Genomic DNA, 22,919 nt, shown 5'->3' with positions numbered 1-22,919 from the left:
ATGCAATGTTCCATAGTATCGGTCCCAGCACCGAGCCCTGCGGGACTCCGCGTTCGACAGGTCGCCTTTCCTCTCCCTCCTTGCTGCTGTAGCAAATCCACCTGTCGTCGAGATAGGCCCGGATCAGCCGGACGAGATAGCTGGGAACCTCGAAGTGCTCCAGGGCCGTCAGTATCCTGTCCCGCGGCATGGAGTTAAACGCGTTGACGATGTCCAGGGAAACCGCCAGCGCCACGTTGTTTCGGGAAACTCTGCCAGGCACGGTCCTCCGCGTTTTTGATTTCCTTCTGCAGCGAGCGCCGTAGCACGCGGTACGCCCGGTAGCGCGAGGAGACTTCTTCTTCGTCGCGTCGTCGCCAGCGGCGGGCCCTTAGGTACTGTCTTCGGGCCCGGACGCATCTCGTCCTCAGCTCCGCGATGTCAGGGTTCCACCAGTAGACTGCCCTGCTTCCTTTAACGTTTCCTCCTGCGTACTCTTGAGGTTGCGAGATGTCTCGACAACCTTGGTCATCTCTGCGGCCCGACGGATCAGTTCCGCTCTTATGTCTGCTGTAGTAACGGTTCTCGTCTCTTGGGCTAGGTCCTCTTCCTCCGTCGTTCCTTCGGTCCGCGGGTTTTCCGCGCCCAGTGTGGGGTGGGAGGGCCCCTCTTTTGTCAGGGCCGCCCTCGTCATGCTCCTGGTGCTGACGTGTGACGGCTCAGCAACCAGCTCCGTTTCGCCCCCTCCTCCGACGGTTTCCCCTACCTCCTTATCTTCCGCCACCGTTGCGTCCTTTTTCGCCATTGGGCGCAAATGTGGCCGCTTCCTTCGCGCTTGCTGCTCCGCTAGTCGCTGCCGTTTTCAAATAGCTCGCGCGGCGCGCTTTGACACACGTGTCAATATGGCTGCATCTGTGTGGTTCCTCGGGTAGCCCGTGTGGCGGCTCTGTTGTCACGCGTCCCAATGTGGTTACCCCTCCGTCATAACCTCGCACTCGGTTTACTTCCGCCTTTAGCGCCTTTCTACACCAGATTTCGTGGGTTCCTACACCCGCTTTGCATTCACGGGCGCTAGTCCTTCACTCTGGTTACTTTCCTTGCCTGAATTCTCCAGTTTTCCGGAGATTTCGGGTAAGCTCATGGCTCCGTCCTCTCTGTGTCTGCTCCACTACACAGTCACCCTCGAACTCCCAGGGTAGTCATGACATGGCAGACGAGTAAAATTTATCGTGTAAGTTAGCACCGTACAAGTAATATAAATTACAAATGCAACTTGCATACGTTGAGCAAATCTTCAAAATAATTTGTTTCAAATAACAAACGCAAAAATTTCTTGTTCTAAACATTTACATTATTTCTTTCACGAAGAATTTAACTACATATTCTCTCAATTGTAGTAATTATGCTGATAATAATAGATTACTTAGTACACTGTATTTTGCCTGCTGACTTTAGATTTCACGTTTATCATATGTTTATCAGTTCGAGGTTTCGCAATTTATTTTATTTTATTTATTATTTAATTTCTAGGGCAATCCGCGCTGTATGGAACAAATAAGAGCCTAAAAAATAGCGGCCTCTTCCCATCGACATTCAATGTGGCCGCAAAGGCTGACATCTTCGTCAACGCAACCTGCGGTGAAGAAGGGCCAGAAACATTTTGCAAACCTTCCGAATCGTCGAGATGCGCGGTTTGCGATGCCAGGAGTCCGGATCCAGGCAAGAAACATAATATTAGCAACATACTGGACTCGAGTCCTGGAAAGTGGTGGCAGAGTCCAACCCTTGCCAGAGGAGAACACTACGAATACGTGACGATAGCTTTGGATCTTAAACAGGTAAGATGGCTGTAAGATGATAAACAGTGATTTTTGTTCTATAGTTTCGTAAGGCATTTTTATAAATTTTCTATGTTCAAACCGATTGGCATTGAAATTTTTAATTCAAAGTAATCTTCGTGACGAATTGGTCATCAGTTCTCTAGAAATCTGAACATTAGTTCTTTGTTTATTAACATTACAATATCTGTTTGTTTGTATCTTTGACAAATTTTGTTATCATCTTTTATTTTGTCTTCGAAACGTTTGAAAAATAGTTTATTATCATAGCATGTTCAGGTGTGGATAGGAGGCATAAAAGCAATGGATAAGATTTGTACGAACATGCGTTCTATTTGACGTTGCCTCAAATTTATAGCCACTTTGTATCCCGATAATCTGCAACTGCTTACCTTCGTAGAAGTTGTTCGACATGTCCTCGCTCTGTATTACACGACACACACACGCAATTTTTGAAAAATCGCGAAATTCTTTGATACGACGACTGCAAACTTGCATACAGACCGATCATTTCGAGCACCTTTTACACAGGTAAGCAGTCGCGGATTACCGAAGCACAAGAACGGCTGTAACTATGGAGCAAGGTTAGGGCACGTGTTCGTATGAACCTTTTTCATTGTTTGCGTGCTTGCTGTTCACTCCTAAAGTGGGTCCCACGTGTTATGGTACAACTTGTATATCAAAACGAGTCTGAATGTGATTACGTACCAATCTTTTCTCTTTTAATTGAAATTTAATATCCACGCAAGTTGCGATTTAAAGTTCAGTACACGATTGCAGCAGCAACGAAATTGAGATCTAAATCGCGTTGAAAAAAAAAGAAAAAGCGGACATGAAAACAGTTCGTTCAGTTATCTACAACGTGTAAATCGTCTGGCCAACTTCTATATAGCCTTCTGTTAAGGCGCGCCGCAGGATTAAAATACCCTTCTCAATCTCATCACTACCACCAACGCGTAAACCTAACTCCGTAGCAACGTTGCTTGTTTCGAAGGTAGGAAAGGAAAGACAATGCCGGGCTACCCCAGCCGCCGCGTGATCCCGTGAGAAAAGCGAGTTTCATTATTCAAACAAGCCTGTATTCCAAACGATTTATTCCCCTCGCGTCGCCTCTTCGGCTTTCGGCGAGCAAAACTCAAGCGACCGCCTTACATTACGCCGCCATTAAAGGGTCGTGTAGCGGACGCTGAAGAGAGGTTCCTTGTCCCTTCCGAAAAATCGTAAAGTCGCTTTTTCCCTGTTCGTTAGGCTCGTTTCTCGGATTGTGCCCGATCCTCTACGAATTTATGTTCCCTACGAACCGCGTGGCGGCGGCGGCTCGGCTGAAAAGAGAGCTCCGGGGAAAGGAGGTTAGAGAAGAACGTCAACTCTGGGAAAAAGAGAAGGTGGAGGCTATGCCGATTACGCGAAGCAGAGCGAACGAAGATAGACAGATAGGATGACTGGATAGAGAAGGGCAATGGTTACTTTCTGGTCCCTTTCTTGGAATTTCGCATGCAGCGAGCAACGGGTATACCTGGGAAGCGGGTCCCGCAGCAAATTGCGGGCGGCGCTGGCGAAAAACTTTAACGAGCAACACGGCCCTTCTTAGATTCCCTTGGTAATAAGGACGCGACGCAATCGAGAAAGTGGGAGGGTCGGATATTCTAGGACAAACAACTTTTCCGTTAACTACAGTCGGTTAGAAAAGTCTACGTACATTCCTTAAGTGGAAAATATTATGGTAAAAATCGTTGGCTCTACGAACTTTTTTGGTAAATTACAGTATACATATCGTTAAACCGTAACACGATTTATTCACTTTCGTTTTTATTGAGGGAGAGGAAGTAATAGAATGTGACATGTGTCGTTGCGAAAATTACATACACCTGTTATACTTGCATAAAATCATAAAAATAGTAGACTTAATATTATACTAATATCTTATGGATCTTCTGTAAGCATCAAGAATAGCCTGCTGTTTCCTTGCCATTGATAGAATTAGGCCTCGTAATTAGTGTAACTTCATGTCAAGAGGTTTACGAGTTAAATATTTGAATCCTTCAAATTCCTTTTAGAAATATAAATATTCTATTTTGTTGTAAACAGGTTAGCCCCTTTTTCATGCATAAGCGAAATGTCGCAAGGTACAAAATTAATGCCAATATGATAATTATCTAAATATCTAATCCGCTTCGGAGAACTTTCTCTACGTTTAATATAAAGGAAGATATAGAGTCGCGGAAGAAGTTTATGCTTCCAGTGAATTGGTTTGTTAAATTTGACAATCTGGTGATAACATCGGTACGTTCGTAACGAGAAGTACACAATTGAGTGTGAACGTACGAGAATGCCTGACCTTTCTAACAGGCACATTGATATTAATTCTCTCAAGAATTCTCTCGAGAAGTTGCAATGTTCAGTAAACACGTAATATCTAAATGGTTTATATGATCAAGTTTATACGCATAATATGCTAATATGAATAATATTTTCTCCTAATAATTTCTCAGCTTTACTTAAATTTTCCCGAGTGTTCCAATGCTTACGAGCGGGGGTGTAGCTGTAGCTGCTACTTGTTTTTGCTTTTCCCTTTTCGATTAGGCTGCGCGATCGCGCATGCATACAATACGTATATATATCGAGTAATTTATTCTTGTTGTTGGTGTTGTCGGTACTGGGAGTCACAAATGATGCTCGTTAGAGGTGAAACCGTTCGCGACCGACATAATCGCCACCGCCGTTTTAACGCGATATTAATCACAGTAATCAGCCCAGTCTTGGTCAACGTATAATCATCCCAGACGCTCGGGCGTGCTAGAGAACTTTTTAAAAATGTAATCTGCAACGCCTCATCTCGTTCTCGGATCCTCCATCTTCTAAAATATTTCGAAATAGCCACGTGTAGAAATTTGGATCGTGAACACATTGATTTTCGTTCATATGTTCCTTGATTTATGTCGTAAAGGTATTGGATTACAAACGGTCCGGCAGGGACGCTGGGATTAATACATTTGAATTGTAAATTAGCTTCTTAACCAAGCAAATGAGACTTCTTGTAGGTCAATCTTTTTCATCAGATCTAATTTCTGCGATAAAAAAGATTGGATTTCGTGCGCTCAACGATGAATTAATTTAATCTAGATCGTGGATCGGATAGTTGTTTCTAAAATCTTGATAATAAAATAATGAAAATGTTGCGACAAAGTGATTGCTCGCTTAGCCTTTGGCCACGTACAAGTCACATAGCGAACTAGGTAAAATGTTATGAACCATTTTCTTCGAAATTACTGCTGAAAGAAATCTACGGATTTCTTCTTTTTTAGATTAAATAGAATAAGGCAGCTAGCTATTTTAGGCGTAATAAATTTTACGATGGAATTTCCAAGCGAACAAAGCTCCGCCTAATTTTTCTTTTGAATGGTCAGTCCCCGTTTCGTATATAATTTACTACACGACTTCTCGACTTTTACTTATAATATAATTTATTCTAACTTATTAATTCTCCAACTATTAACCTTCGTTATTCATTAATTATTTATTTCCCTACAAAATGTCTGCACGAACAGACAGTCGTCTCAATACACACTTAATCATAGCAAAGTTTCCTAACTTAATTATTCAAGCATAAAATGCAAATATTGAAATGCAGTAGTGAAGAGGGATCGTTTAATAATTATAATGGTCATCGTTCAGAGTATTACGACCATCTAGTCAAATTAACGAGTACCTAATTATCGTACAGCAGCCCTATCTGAGAAACAACTATTACGTTAATATCAAAATAAAAATTCAACAGCATTGAGATGGAGTAACGTACGCGTTAAGATATGTAGACGAAATCTTGGCGTGTAATTAGAGAATGGTTCGGAGTATTCGTCTCTAATTGGATACTGATTGCGAAGCTAATCCTTCCTGGGCAAGATATCTTTGACGAATAATCGTGGAATGTCGTATCGGCTGTAGGTGATTTCTCTGTAATAATTAATTAAAAGGCTTCGTTAACGAATGTCTTTAATACGATGTTTGCGAAGATCGAGCTGTTATTAATAGTCACAGAGAATGTGCTGAGAAAAATATATCGATGATTGATGAAGCATTTGCAAGCATCTAGCTCTTCAACGACGCATTAATTAAATTTTTTATCTGGAAATTACGGTGAGAAATGGATGGTAGATAGTTTATGAGAAGGATGAAAAGAATAATTGCGTTAGACAGCAGAGGATAAGTGTTTTAGATTTTCTTATGTATTCTATTTATCATGTTACTGTAAATGAAATTTATTTCAGTCGAATATTTCCATTATAGCTACTTTTCTTAGCTAGTTTTCTTCAGGGAGGTCTTAGATATTGATTTACTTTATTAAAGTACTAGTTACACAGTATACATATCTCTTAAGTAAATGAAATTTTATTCAGATTTGTAATTATTAAACTATATAATTTCTACCATTCTATCGATACGTGTCTCATAGACTTACGTCTTTTATCCGAAGAAGAAAATAGTAAAATTTTTCTCATATTATATTAAATATTAAGAAAATCAAAATTATTAATCCAACGAATTCGTAACGAGTCGTCAATTACCCGAATATTTCAACCTGAACTGCGATCATGTAACTACAATTACATCTTTCACAAATTACATCTTTCATAAGGGTACAGATATTAAATATTAAAAGGTACGCCACGGAAAGGGTGAGTTACCATACATCATCGAACCGTCGAACTTTCGAGCTCGCCTCTAGTCCCTGCCAGGCTCTCTATAAAATGACCATGTACACCGAGGTTCGTCGTGATATTTTTAAATTACGGTCCACGTGTATCAGGAGTGATTATGCTAATCGGTGGATAAGCAGGCCGCGGCGGTCATATTTATGATCCTCGTTAACGTTCATTGCGCTTATTAATTTTACGAGCGGTCGTCGTTTGTTCACGATTGTTTTCTTTCGTCTGGTAACCAGCCAACATCCCGAATCAATGTTGTATCATTGTACTCCACGAACGTTGCGATTATTACCTGTAACGATTGGCAATCATGATATCCAGCTATGGATATTTTTATCGATCCAATTAAACTTTCATTAGCATAACGGTGTAATTAACGAAACCCGAAGGGGATAGGGAAGCTTACGAAACTCTGTTTGTCGAAATGTTGGAATTAAGACATCCGCTACCGGACTATAAGAAATTTCGTTTCAATTTCCCACGAGAAAAATAGAAGAAACCTCGTTCGATTTCATCGGAGATGCTTCTGTACAGCAACTACAATGACAGACTTTATACGTCTGGTCCGCTGTTCCAACACGTTTTTCTAGTTATTTTAACTGTTCAGGGTTCAGTGAAATGTGATCAGTTCTTTGCTCGAGCAGTGTTTCATTATTATATTAATATATCTCATATCGATTTCAATGATCTTGGAATATATTGTCAGGGTCAGCATTCTGAATATTTTGGATAATTTTCAGCTTGTAAATTAGAAGATAATAAAGCAACGGGCTTGTACTTAGATGAATGTTTCGAAAAGTACCAGTATTCTAATAAATTATAATGACATAGTTTCAAAAATATTTTTATCTTCATCGCCTCTTCAAAGCGTGACAGTTTGGAGAACGCATATAGATCTTGGGTGAGTGGAGAGGAAAAGAGTTTATTTTGTAAAACTAGCGGAAGGACATTTGAACATGAAACATTTGGAACATTTGAGAGGAATGTACGAAGAAATTGATGGAACAAGCCTGGTGGAAAGAATACTAGAGCGAGAAGGAAAAGCGGAAGCAGTCGAATGGCTAAAAAAGATAGAAAGGAAAAAAAAGAAAAGAGGCGGACGAAAGATGATGAAAGAGGGCTGTGCAAAGTGTGAAATACAAGTAGCAACCAACGAAACATACTTTAAGGTAGTTTTAAGGAACAAGGGCGCTTTATAGCAAACCAAAGACAGTTTTGCAATACAAAAAGCGATTGGATCACCAAAGAAATAATTACGTAGGGCAAGTTCGACAACAAGTGGGATAAAGATAACGTATGCATTGTCATCTATGTAATCAAGTTCAATCTCTGCGCTAATAAGTTGAAGTTGAACAAACTATATACAACTTTATCGCCATTTTATTATTTCAACAGCTTTTGCAAGAAATCTACTCACAGTCTAGTGTCATATACATGCGTGTAACGTAAAGACGTTTGCAACATTACGTGAAATTATTTTTACTTCTTCCTTAAATGGCGGTAACGAACTTGTTAAAAACGCCGGTGGTCGTAATAAAATAGATTTTACTCGCACATATTTTTTTCTCAACTACAAACTCCTTCCCCAGATTCCTGCAATTAGTATCACCCTCGGGATTCACGTTAACCGATGCGACACCGTTTTCCTTCGTGAATGCAGCGACAAACGACGCTTAATATATTCGCGGAGTTGCGGGAGCCTGACATTCCGTGCATTTCTTTCGAGTCGCTGGCTCATTTTAAATTTAACTTCTGTTTGCGCTACTGATTGGCATGACAGCACACCGAGAGATCAGAGCCCGACCCGGCCGCCCACGCGGACACGCTCGGCAAAATAAATTAATTTGTTCCTACCTAAAATGGTCCTGTTGATGGACTACCTATTATCTCGTCGTGGATGGCCCGGTTGGTGGAACATGTTGCACAATTACTAGACGGATACAAATGATGGTCGAAAGATCGAGAAAGAAAGGAGCGTCGGTTATTTCGGTGACAGAAAAATGTGGTATGTTTCTTACCAAGAATTCAATACTGCATACTATATCCAGACATTTGTTTAATCTTTACAAGATGCAATTTATGTTACAAGATGCCTGCACTAATTTTATCGTTTAATTTATTATTATATTTAGCGTATTAAATTTATTTCATTGTTGCAGCATAATTGTAATTTTCAATATAATTGCATTTAACCAGTTGCTCGATACTGGAGAATTTGAGAAAAGGCAAATCTTATGTTTGAATTTACCAGCAAGTGATGTCGTTCGTTTCTTCTTAGAAATACAACAACATCAATAATTTGTACATTTATCTAGCTGCACGTTTTTTAAATTATGTTCTTCGATTCGTGGTGCATCGAATGTTGGAATTTTATCGAGTTTGGGAATCATAATGTGTAAGGTTAGGTATCTTATTACAGCTTATGTGAAAGTATGAAAAATTGATGAAACTTTCTTTGTTATACAACTGGGTAACGCGTTTCACCTGTATAGATGATATTAAAGAAATTGTAAGAAATACGTATGTAGAAAGTGCGTGTTTGGTAGAGTGATTTTACAATAAAACACGACGAGTAATTGTCTTGAGAGTAACTGTCGAGAAATGAGAAAGTATTTACATCGTAATTTAAAAAAATGCGACTGGCCATGTGATCATTTCAAACTTTCAATTCAGGATATGATGTTAGAGGTTACAAAATGCTAAATGTTACGATGGTTGAAAAATATGCTGAAGAGAATAAAAGATACCAATTATAAATGTCCTTGTAATACTGTGTATCTAATTCGATGTGTAATTATTAATTCATTAATTTTGTAAGTCTTAAATTACAACAATTAAATGACGATAACTATCTTTTCTTATAATTAGACTCTTCATATCATCATACTAATATTGATAAACAGAAAAGTTAATTATTTTCTCCCGACAATCTTACCAATATAATCCCTAAATTCACTTCGAGGAACATCTCTCTTCCCATTAAAACTAACTCACGCCGACCCATAAAACGCTCCGAACATCTCTGAAACACTCATCCAGTGTAATCTCAACTTATTGCTTTGGCCTTTTATGCGACGTAGTAACAGCCACGCCAAGTAGTTCAAATGCCCACAAACGCGGCCGAAGTACCAGCAAAGTGTCATTCGATGGAAAAGTAGGACGTCAGGAAGCGAGTATGTGAAATCGATTTTACGGTGTAACGAAGGACCAGAGGCTGGAACGGAGACGTCGTAACCCTTCGGGGCGTAGGGTCGAGTCGAAAGTGAAAAGAGGCAGCGAGTGGCACTCGACTCAGGTCGGCAGGACGCCATCGAAATCTTTCATTGTTCACGGATTAACGAGTCGTGTCAGGCTCCCTCCGATGCCTCGTGTTCAAGGTCCTCGAACCTGGCCGCTCGTCTTCGAACCACTGAATGAATCATCTTCTCTGGCCGGAGAGAAGAATGGAGAAAGACGAAGAAGTCGCGTAAATAATACCCCGTAGGGCAAGGAAGATCGGTTCTCGAGCGGGTCAGATTTGTTCGTTTTTCGACTGGATGATGCGGCCTGTAACACAAGCGAGGTACCCTTCTTTATCAGAGTTACGCGATCTCGTGCGAATCATGTCTACCACAGTGTGATACTTGGAACCCAGTTTTGGAACTCGAGCAGCTGGTCCTACTTTATCTTCGCCATTGTGAATTTTTAGTAGTATCGACTAGAGATTCGAAATAACAGTTACTTTAATCACATTTTTGGTAAAGGGTCATTGACTAAAAATTAATTTTTATTTCGATGGACGCCAGTTATCAATAAATCGCGAAGAAATTTCTCAAAAAGAAAAAAAATGAAATGATTCAAAAACTTATTTTTAATTCTACTGATTAGGAATAACCATCCTAACTGATTACCATTATCAGACAAGAGTAATTGTAATTTCGACCAATCGCGGGGAGACGTAGTCGCTAGGAGAGACGTCAACGGGGGTCGTAAATCCCCGTTACGATTATAACAATCGACACCACGAATTGATCGATCCCCTGATTTCCGTTGAGATAATAGGGGTGATTGAGGTTGTATAACACTGTGATTCACAGAATTATAGATTATATATTTGCAACACTTAGATTACACTGACGTAGAGAAATAAATAGTTAACAACTTGTCGCACGAAGATGCGATAGATATATGCGCTAGAGCAGGGCTCTTATAATGGAAATTCGTGTATTAATGGACTCAGCACTATGATGTATTTAGGAGAGAAGATGTATGTTCGACAACACCGAGAACCGACAAAAGATTTGCGGGAAGTATGCGACTCTCGCGCTATGTGTAGACTGCCGCGTTAGGCGTTAGTTTTTAGACTGACTGTCGCTCTTTTTTAATACGGAAGAAAAGTTCGGTGTGTGTGTGCCCCTGTGCCTAAAGAACGTGGATTCGTTGTTCCCACTTTCGTTAGGAAAAGTGAGGGTAACGAACCGAGGTGTCGATTGGTCATGACCTGCATTACTGCTCGAAGGGATGAGTAGGGAGTCTCCTACCATCGTGGTGGATAGATGACTGTGTGCGTGAGAAAACCCTAGCTTGTTTTATTACAGGGCTATTCGGATTTTCCTAATGGGTGCATACCCGCTTTCTCCGTGTTTTAAGTGCGACTAATAAACCCAAGGACCTCTCTAAAAACCGACTGTGTCTCGAGAATATTTTTAAGCTTTAGAAATTCTTCAAGACAAACGGATTGAAGACACATGGCGAAACAATACAGGGAAGTGAAAGTTATGGTGGGTCCTTAGGTTTATTGAGGGTCGAAGTGACGTTACGCAGGTCGGTTGTTGTCCGGTCGCGCGGGCTGGCGTGCAGATGTTTTAGGCGGCGTAACAGTAATTTATTTTTCGTTACTAATAACTATTGTCAATGGCCGGAATTTTGGTTTGATTACCAATAATCATTATCGATGGCGAAAAATTCTTTTGGTTACCGCTAATCGATGTCGGCGACAAAAATTTTTTCTGATTACGTTCGACAATCGTCAAATTTTATTAAATAAGATATCGTATTAAGACTTGTACATTTTATTGAGGTAAAAAAACGGTATTAAAATATATAAAACAAAGAATAGGATAAACTGTTGGTACGATATTTTTATTAAGCCTTATATTAATATTGTACTTCAGTATCGTCTGTTCTATTCTTTGTTTCGTATATTTTCATACCGTTTTGTCGCTTAATAAAATATATAAGTTTTATAATTCATTTTTTTATGTTGTCAATGAACACGTACTAATCATCAGTAATGTTAATAACAATTGACAATATCCGAATATAAACAGAAAAAATTTGTGCCATCGATAATGGTCATCGGTAACGAAAATCAGATTCTGGCCTTCGATAATTATAATGCTTACTAATAACCATAAAGAATTCCGGTCGTTTATATTGGTTACTGGTAATCAAAATTAAATTCCCGTCATCGATAACGGTTATTTGTACCAAAAATAAAATTCCCTTCATCGATAATGATTGCCGGTAACCAAACAAATTTTAGTCATTTATAATGGTTATTCGTAAGCAAAACCTTTTAATTCAAGATATTATCTCTTATGCCGTAACTTCAAACATTTTTTATGACAGTTACGTCTGATATTAACCTAAATTAAATACAATCATGAACGTTCACCTTGGCACATCCTTTGTAAAAAAAGAAATTATTAAAGTTAAATAAGAGGAACTAAGAATTTTACTATAGCAAAACCGACAAATAAATATACATCGGATAAATAGACAAAACACTATATCATAGCGTTTGAAGTCACTTTTATATCATGAACTGGTTTCAAAAGAAAATCGCCAATTCCGCCTGCTATCGTTAATATTTAAGATCAGAGTAAAATTGTAGCGAGATCTTAATTTTTCAATCGCGATTCTCTTCGCGTCACGCGTTTCAAATAAATCATCTTCCCCGTGTCCGTATAAAAGTTCCGAGCTTACGGTGAATTAAAAAAGTAACGAGTGCATTTTTTCCCCGGGTCCGGCACGGATGATCATTAATAACAAGAAAGTACCTCCACCCGGGACAGAAAGTTTGCGCGATCAAAGTGTGTCAGGCGATCAGTCAGAAGGGACTTTTTACTGCACGAAACGGTTTAAGAGGCCGCACGGCGGTTCTTTGATTTTGGCCGGCGTGCGCGGACACCATGGCACGTTACGAATTTACCTCGTAATTCAATTCCCACGGCCACTGGCGATAATTACAGACCGCGGTGCTGAACCTTCGCGTACCACCGTGCCGTGTGGCCATCTTTTTGCTCTTTCAACTGACTACAGGTGATTCTGCTCCGTGTTCTCCACGACCAACCGCTCCTTTTCTTCCTGCTTTCTTTCGGTCGGGTCTCTTATTCTTCTCTTTTCTTTTCTTAGCCTCTTTTTCTTCTTTCTTTTATGTGCTCACTTTGGTACTTCTTACCTGCTTTTACAGCGTTGCCCTCATTCACGCCTTTACCTACAGTCTCGTTCTCTTGCTTCTTTTTTCTTCTTCGTTTATCTTCTTTACTACTTACAATTAGCTTCTTCTCGCTCCACTCCTAGTTACTTCTCTCTCTCTCTCTCCCCGCGTTTCTTTCATAAATTTGTATGTTTTTGTTTCTTGAAATAATCTAGAATATTAACCCTTTTATTCTCTTTAACCTTTCTGTCATCGTTCTCTTGTTTATCATCAGTTTTTTTTGCTAGTTTTGTTTATTACCAAAACCAGTAAAAATTCGCTAACCGTAATGTTTTATAATCTCAAAATATCATTCCGCCAGTTGTCCGATCTCGCTTGACATTTAACATCTCATTATACTTGATAAAGTAGAAAATTCGAACTTTATTTAATTCCACTTGTCAATTTGAGATACAATTTGCCCTAATAACTTTATTCCATAATCTCGTCGTTTCTTCTTCGCTACATTAATTTCCACGCACATTTCTCTGTTATCATTTCTTACTTCTTTCTTCTCTGTTCCTCTCGCTCCTTTTCTTACTTTCTTACTCCTTTCTTCAATTTATTTCCCCCCTCAGCCTCTCTCTACCCTCTGCACAAATTTTATCTCTCATCCAATCTCCCGTTACTTTTTATTTCATTTCTTGTCCTCCCATTCGTTCCCCATTTTCTGCCGCAGCTTCTGTCATTGTACCTCTTGCACACCGTACTTCTCTTCCTGGTCTCTCCCTATCCCCGGCTATTGGCGGTGCACGCGGCAGAACAGCGTGAATTATTATCTCGAGCCGCAGTCGAACTGAGGTAGAACTCGTTATTAAGATATTTCGGAGCCCGTGATATTATCCGCGGCCCCTTGTCGATCCTTTGCCGACCAGAAGAGGAAATGACCCACCGTTCGATTGTAGCAATATGCTGGTAAAGAAAACGAAGAACGCGGAAGTTCAGTGATCATCAAGTACTTGTCGATTACTGCAGGCTCCGTTATTTCATGTGTTATTCCTCCTCTCTCTCTCTCTCTCTCTCTCTCTCCCTCCCTCTCTTCATCTCTCTGTTTACTTTATTTATTTTTTCATAGCCCTCCCCTCCGGGTTAAAACGCTCTTCTAGTTACATTTCTTGTTGGTTTAGACTTATGATCTACTTTTCCGCCCACCAGGCTTAATATCTTTCGTACTTAACATCCTTCTTCCTCTATTTTGAAGAGTTTTAGTTATTTTGTTCCTTTATAATGAAAGGTTTGTTCGTTTATGGAAAGAAAGTTCTGATAGATCGTACTTTCTTTCTTTCATCATGTGAAATCTCGATTAGTATCATACGTACATAGAGTGTCTCCTGTTTTTCCAGAAAACGACGTCGATATACTCTGTGCATAAAAACGAGGAGAAAATGTCACATGAACAACTGATTTGATCTTAAGAAAGCTCGGACAGCTTTGAACAGCGCCGCGTACAATTAGCGCTGTGTGCGAGATTCACAAAAATTTGTCAGGTGTCCGGAAAAGTTCAAAGCGGACGCGCTACGTTTGCCGGCCACCATAACAGCTGTCCAATTAGCGCGTTCGAGGCCGCCATAAATTCCTGTTCGATGAGCGGCGTTCTTTCCCGTAATAACCCATGGGGGAAGGGCTGTTTCCCGGGAAGTAACTCGCCACCCACTTTGGACCACCGTTTTCGTCGGCTGGAAGCGCGAACAGAGAGGCGGAAACTGCGAAAGGAAACCACGAAAAAATTAACCGGTATCAAGAGATGGTAACGACTTCGTGACCGGCCGCGGAGCTTGAAAATGTGAGAAAATCGAGGGCGCGAGCTGGTTGGCGATAAATCAATAGAATCTTCTGGTTCACCAGCCGAAAGACTGCTTCGGGGAAGACATACCTATCGACCGTAATAAAAGAAACTTTTCTTGACTGGATATATTGCATCTCTAAATATGTATAATTCGAGGCTACACTGATTTATAATGGGCATTAGGATCGTTTATGTGGATGAACTCGCGCGTGAATATGCGCACGTTGCCTCGATATTTGCGCACGATCGTGACCAGTTTCCACTTGTCCAGGTGAAAACGGTTCGACGCTGATGAATCGACCGGAACTAATCCTTCAGCTTTGATGACGGACTGGTAAACGCGATGCTTGCCGGTTGAGCATCTTGCAGGTTCAACTAGAAGTTAACCAAAGAAAGTACAATGACAGTACGTACAATGAAATGAACATTCACGAAGTTTCGACAGTTCAGTTATACGAGTAAATGGATTTACGAAGAACGGGAAACCGCAAACACAGGTTCTCTTATCGCACAGCTATCGTTCATTCACGACAGCTGTTAAGAGAAGCTTTGCGAAATTGGCATCGCCAAGTGCAAAGTAAGAAACGAACAGTATTCGTTTATCCGCATTTATCCAATGAAAATGTTCGTTTGTATATCCTTCAAAATAAGATGATGACCATCTGAAAAGAAATTTGTCATCAGCATCTCCATGAACATTTTTCATCGATTTGTAAGTGGGATGTGACTGTTTCATGATTTGTCCACATTTGTCCTGATCCAAATTTTCGTTTGTCCATTTTTCAAAAAAAGAGTCGCTCGCGTTACAATTTCCATCGTACGTTCCCCTGTTTAACACGTTGACAGCCATAGACGTCGATGATTCGCGTTACTAAACTTTTTCGAGCGATTAAAATCAGATAAATTCGATGGATTAAAAAAATCTTCAAGGTGTAGATAACATTGTCAGAAGAAAATAAGCGAATACAGCGTAATATCTTGGAGAAAGTAAACGTTAGTACGTGTAGTATATTCGAATCTATTGCGGCTCCCAGGACGGAATATATAAAATTCGCGTGGCAGTCAACGTGTTAACTTGATCTATACCTGCTACGTCGCGCATGTACACACGATCAAGCGACTTCACGGCAATTAAGCTCATACCGCACCACACGGCTTCTGGTTATTTTTAAACTGGTTTCCACGATGCACACGACACAGGGAACGTAAACGGTTCTGTTGCATTAAATAATTGCATTGGAACGAGAGAATGAGAGGGTGCAGCCACGACGTCACGAGGCGATTATTTCACCTGACGTTCGACCTGTTCGCGCCGTTTCCTTCGTCTTTTAATCGCTCGAAGGCAAGCGAGCCGAAGCGCTTTCGTGCTCCGTCGAACGTGTTATGCAGTTTTCCAACGATACTATCTTGTAATCCATATAGGAACACGCGGTGAATTGCATTTGAGATTGGTTTCTTCAATATGGTATGGTGACCTCGCGTGACCAATCAAATATAAAAATCATTCAAAAAAACGAATTCTTTTTCAACATGGCATCGTTGTGAGCGCCACAGCACGTTATCTGGTACTGAGTCGAGCATTACACTCGTGTATCCCTAATTTAGTTACCTTAGGAAATCGATTTCCAATAAACACAATTTAAATATCGCTTATTTTTGTAAATCTTTCAATTCGTATTTGATTCTCTTATACTAGAAATAAAAATTTTCTATTAGAAATGTAAATGTGGAAAAACTGACGAGTTTAAGAATTATGATTCGTCATAAAAAGAGATTTAGTAAAAATCAGCGAATAAATGCAAGGAAAACGTTTAAATTCCGAAATGGTCGTATCCGATATAGCACGTGTGTGCAGCATCGAAAATCCGCGGAAATATTCCTTGCAGGTATTCTTCAGAAATTATGCAGCACATTTTCCATCAAGTTTGACACAGTGCGCATATTTTCATAAGACTTCTACAGAATATTCTCCATGATACCCTGTATATATATATATATATACAATTAACTAAACAAAATAAATATAAATGCTAAGTGTCTTCAACCTCGTGCCTCATGAAGCTACGTGCTTGCTTTTCAATCCTCTCATTACTACCAAGATTTGATATATCTCCAAAACGTAAACCAAAGAGACAAAGAAGGAAATATCACGAAGTACACATTCGCATCGCGAATCAACATGTCGTTAATGTATATCGAGGCAGTCGGGATATTATTCGTTTTCGCTGTAATCGAAGGCGCGAGGGTTTGCAGCATGGATGCACGATAAAGCAACGCTAGACAGAGACGGCTAACAAAGAATAAATGCAGTACATAGCGGGCCGTTTATGGAGGAGGCCTTGTGTCGCGCCGCAGGTATACTGGAGCAGGTATTTACCCGCGCAGGTTGTACACGGTACCTGCATACTTTCGGCTCCTCCGGCACCGAGCCGATCGTTCGTACAAGTATTCACGGCGTGGTTCCTCGAGCCAGGGAACGGTACGAAAAAAAAAAGGTGAACGCTTGAAGATCCACAGGAGTGGAACATCCTTTTCGCTCGAAATGCTGATTCTGGTGCGAAGATCGATTGAATCTCTTGGTGGGAGCGTAATCGAGGTACCTCTGAATTTTTTTGCCGACAGAGAATTTGGGTACAATGAGTATCTTGCTATACCACAAATATAAATGTATGAATATACCGTACAATATAAAGTAAACACCAGTTTACATATTCTAATATTGTCTCACGATGTCATCACGTTTTTGGAGTCCAAGATCAGCCGAAGACGTGTTCAAATGTATTTTTTCGTTCGCTGCAAGACCCAATAGAGAAAGACACACGTTTCTCGGATAAAAATACCGGTGGCGTGTTTGTTGAATATTAAGAAGTACTATGATAAAGTTGTTAGAATTTCATTATTTCACATGAATTCTGAAACATGAATTCTTCGTAGCCTTTAACATCCGACAAACTTCACTCGTCGAAATTTAAAAGCCCAGAATTCCAATTATAAAACTCCTAAATAACGAACGAGAGGAAATTATATCCGATACGAGAACGTTTAAGGAGGCAAGCAATTAACAGTTAAAAGTAACGAAACATCGTCGGTAAATTGACGATTTCATCGGTCGTGGTCCTGGTAACGGTTGACGAGGAAGCGTGCCCGTGTTCCAGTCGCAAAATTCTCGTGAAAGCGAATCGAGTCGTAAAATCGACTGCCCAGGACCACCCAAAGCCCGAGATAATACGTTTCTTTGGACTTTCTCGGGTGATGAAGGCGATTTCGCTGGTAACGAACAGCCGCGGCCCGTGAAACGGCTGAAAAGGCCCTGCACCCCCTTTATGCCGTGCACAATACATACAATAAATTAGACAGCGTCACGATTGATAATTAACCGGCAACGTAAACGACCCTTTAAAGTTCTTGCGCCCGGCTTGGCTCGTATATTCTGTAACAAGCATGATTTTTGGCATTGTTTGTTAACTCGAATGGCCCGCAGAAAGCCGAGTAATTAAGAGATCGTTTAAATGATTTTCTCGTTTGCTACAAGTATTCGACTCTTCGAAGAGGATCAACGTGATACAATGGACAGAGTTGTTAAATACGTTTAACTACATACGAGCATAACGAGCTAACAGCGTGGAAGATATATGAAAGGGTTGCGATGTGTGTAAAACATGAAATTGGAAAGTATGATTTATGGAAGAGTTTATGAGAGTTGTCTTGGGTGTAGAGACTGTAGGGAACTAGGTTGAATCCATCATTTTTTTTTCCTTTTTTTTTACTATTGCACACAAATTTACCACAAAAATATAATTATTAACATATGCTAACATGTTAGATATGTTTAAAAAAATATCTTTTAATTTCCTACAAATTAACAAAGACTGTCGTGATCTTATCAATGATACTTTGACGAGTCGTATATTTAATTTTAAAGGAATAATTTATATGTCATACGAGATATATATATTTGTTGATTCCACAAAAGGATAGTCATATTGTTTTTCATCATTATTTTATCACTTATGTATTTCATTCATTTATACGTTGATTTTAAAATCTCATTTACAATATAGTCATTCATGTATCGTTAATAGAGATCGACTAAAATATCCACATATTTACACGTATGTAGATTAAATTATGAACAAATTATAGAAGAAGAAACAACATTCTGTCACAAACGAGAGAATGAAAAGGATATAGAACTGAATGGCGAACAGTTTTCCGGATACTGTTGCGTAACGCACTACACTGTTCGCTCCTGTACACGCGCTCAGAGGAGCACTGCAAAAGATTAATGATCCTAAGTAGGACCCGCCGTTTGGTCTCCTATTCGACGGAAGTTTATATCGGATCGAGACGCGGGCACTTCCTCGTGTCCAGGCTAATTTCGCCACTCACATACGTAGCTGCTAATGCACACATACTCGCCAAGATTTCTAGTTAACGTTTAGAATCGTGCGCGCGTTTGCGGTTCACGCGAATTACTTTTGGCAATGGTGCCATCGCGAAACCAGGTCCAAGCCAAGATCACGTTGGCAAGAGACCAGGACGTGGAATTTCCGTGGCAGACCGCGCGGAGTCCGCTCGTCGATTTTGCATCCGCGGGTTTCATGGTAAACGCGGATCACCGCGTTATGGAGAACCCCAAAGGTCTCGACAATTCGCTACTTGGAAATCTCTGACAAATTTCGAGGATGATAAATTGTTTTATCCATTTTCTGATGGAGTTATCGATCTTCAATTGACAGATCGTGATCAGGAGGAAAGTTGCAAAGGTTCTTTCGCAGGTGACGAGTTCAGGAATCTTTAATTAGAAATGGAAATGGTTCATCGCACTTTATGTACGATTTACCTGTTACACACCTTGTTTTGATGGGAATCGCGGGCTACCACCTTTCGATTCACTGAACGCATGTACGTGCGCGTAAAACAACCAGACTTAGAGCGATATCGTGTTACCAATATAGAAGGTGGACGTATTAATTGCAGATGGATTTAAGGTAACACGAGACGACATAATCCGATTATGAGGCTCATGTCGACTAGACGTCAGTTTCGACGACAAGGATTTCTGGTTGAATATAAGGTTACGAGATCTTGCGGTTTGCTACATCGTCGATGTTCTTCCTTTTTCCTTTCGTATTGTGATCGAAGTTTTTCCACGTTTATTCGATGGATTACGAAAACGCTTGAATACTTCGATTCGAGACGTTGTTTTAAACTTAACTGCGGTCTGGATATCGTACGTAAAATTTAATTTAACGAGCTTCAATCTAAAAATCGTATCGCATCAACGCTAGTAATTTAAATATTCATTATAATTTTATATTCATATAATAATTAAATATTCTTAAATAAGATCTTGTATCCCATTTTAAAGTTACGCTTAACTTAAAATTTCTCTCAAATTCGAATTCGTTTATTGTCGCAAAAAGTCTGTCTCGAAAAGATAAAATATCCAAGAATACTGTCGGACTTACACGATAAAATGGAGCTATTACTCGGATTACACAAGTCAGAAATCGTATCAATACGGAATCCAGATAATCAAAAATAACATCGAACTTGGATTGAAATAAAAATTACGTTTCATCTTGAATGTATTTTCCAACGATGTGCCGGCACTCGTGATAAACGTTCTTCAGGCTCCGTTCCGCGTGCTTGTACCACACGGAACAAGAAGAAGAAGAAGACGAAGAAGAAGGCAAGGGGCGAGAGTTGGCAGAAGAGCTAGAAAGGTTGTATCGTAAACAGATCTCGCGTCACGTTGTTATCCGCGATAGCATCTCGAGAAGCGACACCTCCGCGAAACGTGGCTTTATACGCGTGTCCGCTCAACTCCACGCGAACGTTTCACGCGTGTCGCCGACAATAAGCGTCGTACGATCGTTTACTAGCGCTACCTACTATTTGTATCGCGTTGTATCCAGCTGGTCGTCCGAAGGGTTTGTGCGAGATTGTAATCATTTTTGTTAAGGCTAGCAACCGAAAAACAAGACTGGAGAAGGAAAGAGGAGTAATTGGAATTTTTCTTTTAAATAGATATATACATCTGTGATAACATCGTGATTTTTCTCTTCGAAACACTGCAAATTAATTATTAGCGATTAGCATTGATGTTTAGGATGTGATAATCTGATACGAAATTATGCTTTGCGAATTTGAATGTTTCTCTGTTACATGAAATAAAACTCGTTTCGGTTTTTATGGACAGTTTAATTCATAGTTTGAAGTTGTATGAAACGTATAATTTAGAGTTTATCCTTTTAAATTAAGCGTGTCCTCTCTGAATTAAGAATCTTCTTGAATCAATAATTGAAATGGATGAAATGGATGTTTTTATTTCTTGTATTTCGATGAATAAATCATATATTATATCGCGAGAAAAATGAAAATATTAAGTGATGTTTGCAGGAGACGAATAAAAATTGAGTTTGTATCTTTCTAAATATTGAGTTATTAAAAGTGTGAAAATTAATTGAAACGCAAAGTTACATTAATTTCACTCATTCTATTTAAATATCATATTTCATATATAATTAATAATAATAATAATAATAAAATATTGTATTTCATATAAATATCATATATCATATATCAAACATTAAAGCAAAATATTATCTAAATTAGAAATACGAAATTCTATTAACGCATTCTCTTGTCAGTTAGATAATGTCGCTTTTTCTGCAACAATTATCGGCATTCCATATTTAGCGTATCTTAAATCGTAATATGTAACCATTATATATACTTAGCTATGCCTAATACGTTTCAAGATAAAGCAAATCTATTTACATATATACATAATTGGCTATCAATTGGAACAATATGTTTATTTCTATCTCTTACTTCGTTTTATCTTCTAATAACTTCGAGCATTGAAGAAAGAACGTAGTATGCGTAATACGAAAGATGTAAAACATAATTTCTAATTGTCAACTTTTTGTGAAAGAGATTAAAAGAGAATCCTGATATTTTACCACGCTTCAATGAAGAAATCCTGATACTTTACCACGCTTCAATGAAGAAATCCAGGCGAAGTATATACCTACATTAATATATTAGCATATTCCTATTTTGCTTTAAAATTTGCATAAGCGATTGGTCTCCGTTTCAAGAAAAATATCTATACCTCGATACATATATTGTAGAAAATTAAAGAATGAAAATTCGATTTCCACAAAATTTTTCGAAGCAGTATTTTGATACGTATCAGTCAATCCAACACAGATTATTATTCCAGCTACCTAAAAATCCATCAGTCACTTTCCCTACTTTCAATTTGATTGCTATTTCAACATCTACGATAACTCATATTTTTCAATAACGTTAGCTAATTCCACAGAAGAAACTTTCTTCCTAATGTTCAAAATTGTATGATCCACATCGAACCAAAAATCCGCAGTTTTCAGTCAGAAATATTCGAAAGTGAAAAGAAGCGGGTCGTGGTAAACGTGTATCGTTCCCAGTGTTTCTTACGAGCGATGGTGTCGGGCATCCCTTTATGGGTGCGTCGCAAGACCGTAAGACCCCCGCTGAAGCGAGGCTAAGGGGCACCACTAATAAATTGGCATTGTGCGCTATCTTGCAAGGTCCGTAAATGGGGTGCAGCGAGGTGCAGCGGCAAGAAAGTTTACCGGACAGACGGTTCCTGGAGCCGGTAAGGCTTGAAGTGCTCCTCTTTGCGTGGCCGAGACTCGTTCCTCAGGGTCGGGGTTTCATCGAAGAAAGGGCGACGCTTGTCGTTATTAGAATTCTTGGACGCTTTGGTTTTCAAGGAATCGGCCGTGGTTTCTTCTCGTCGAAAATACCTTCCTAGACTCTTAGTATAGTAATAGTAATGCACATTTCAAATTGGAATGTATAGCGTTGCGCAAAAGCCTTGCACCAAATTGTTTTGTTATGGTAACTGAATTTATTTTTAGGCGTTTTTAAGTATTTTTGCTACGTTTCTTTCACATATAACAGTACTACTTATACATCTGTACCGCTATCTACTACAAAATAATAACATTCGTTCTTTCACTTAGCGTATCCCTAGACGATCAGTAATGTTGTTAATATTTCGAAGTTCTCGACGAAGATTCAATCTGTCGATAAATATCGAAAATATTGCATTGACAGTATCGATCCTTTTAATTGAGAATCTTGAAATATAG

The 22,919-nt window shown here is 39.5% G+C and overlaps 1 protein-coding gene across 1 annotated transcript in view; it reads left to right on the top strand.

The window, feature by feature from the left end:
* Window positions 1-22,919, top strand: part of LOC117208563 (laminin subunit alpha-1-like) — a 90,126-nt gene that overhangs the window by 40,534 nt on the left and 26,673 nt on the right. The window contains exon 2 of the mRNA XM_033449785.1: window positions 1,510-1,817. Within this exon, the coding sequence (XP_033305676.1) occupies window positions 1,510-1,817 (308 nt within the window). The remainder of the gene's footprint in view (window positions 1-1,509; window positions 1,818-22,919) is intronic.

This window comes from Bombus bifarius, unplaced genomic scaffold (assembly GCF_011952205.1).
Source record: "Bombus bifarius isolate JDL3187 unplaced genomic scaffold, Bbif_JDL3187 scf7180000008140, whole genome shotgun sequence".
NCBI lineage: Eukaryota > Metazoa > Arthropoda > Insecta > Hymenoptera > Apidae > Bombus > Bombus bifarius.
This window is presented reverse-complemented; position numbering and strand designations above follow the sequence as displayed.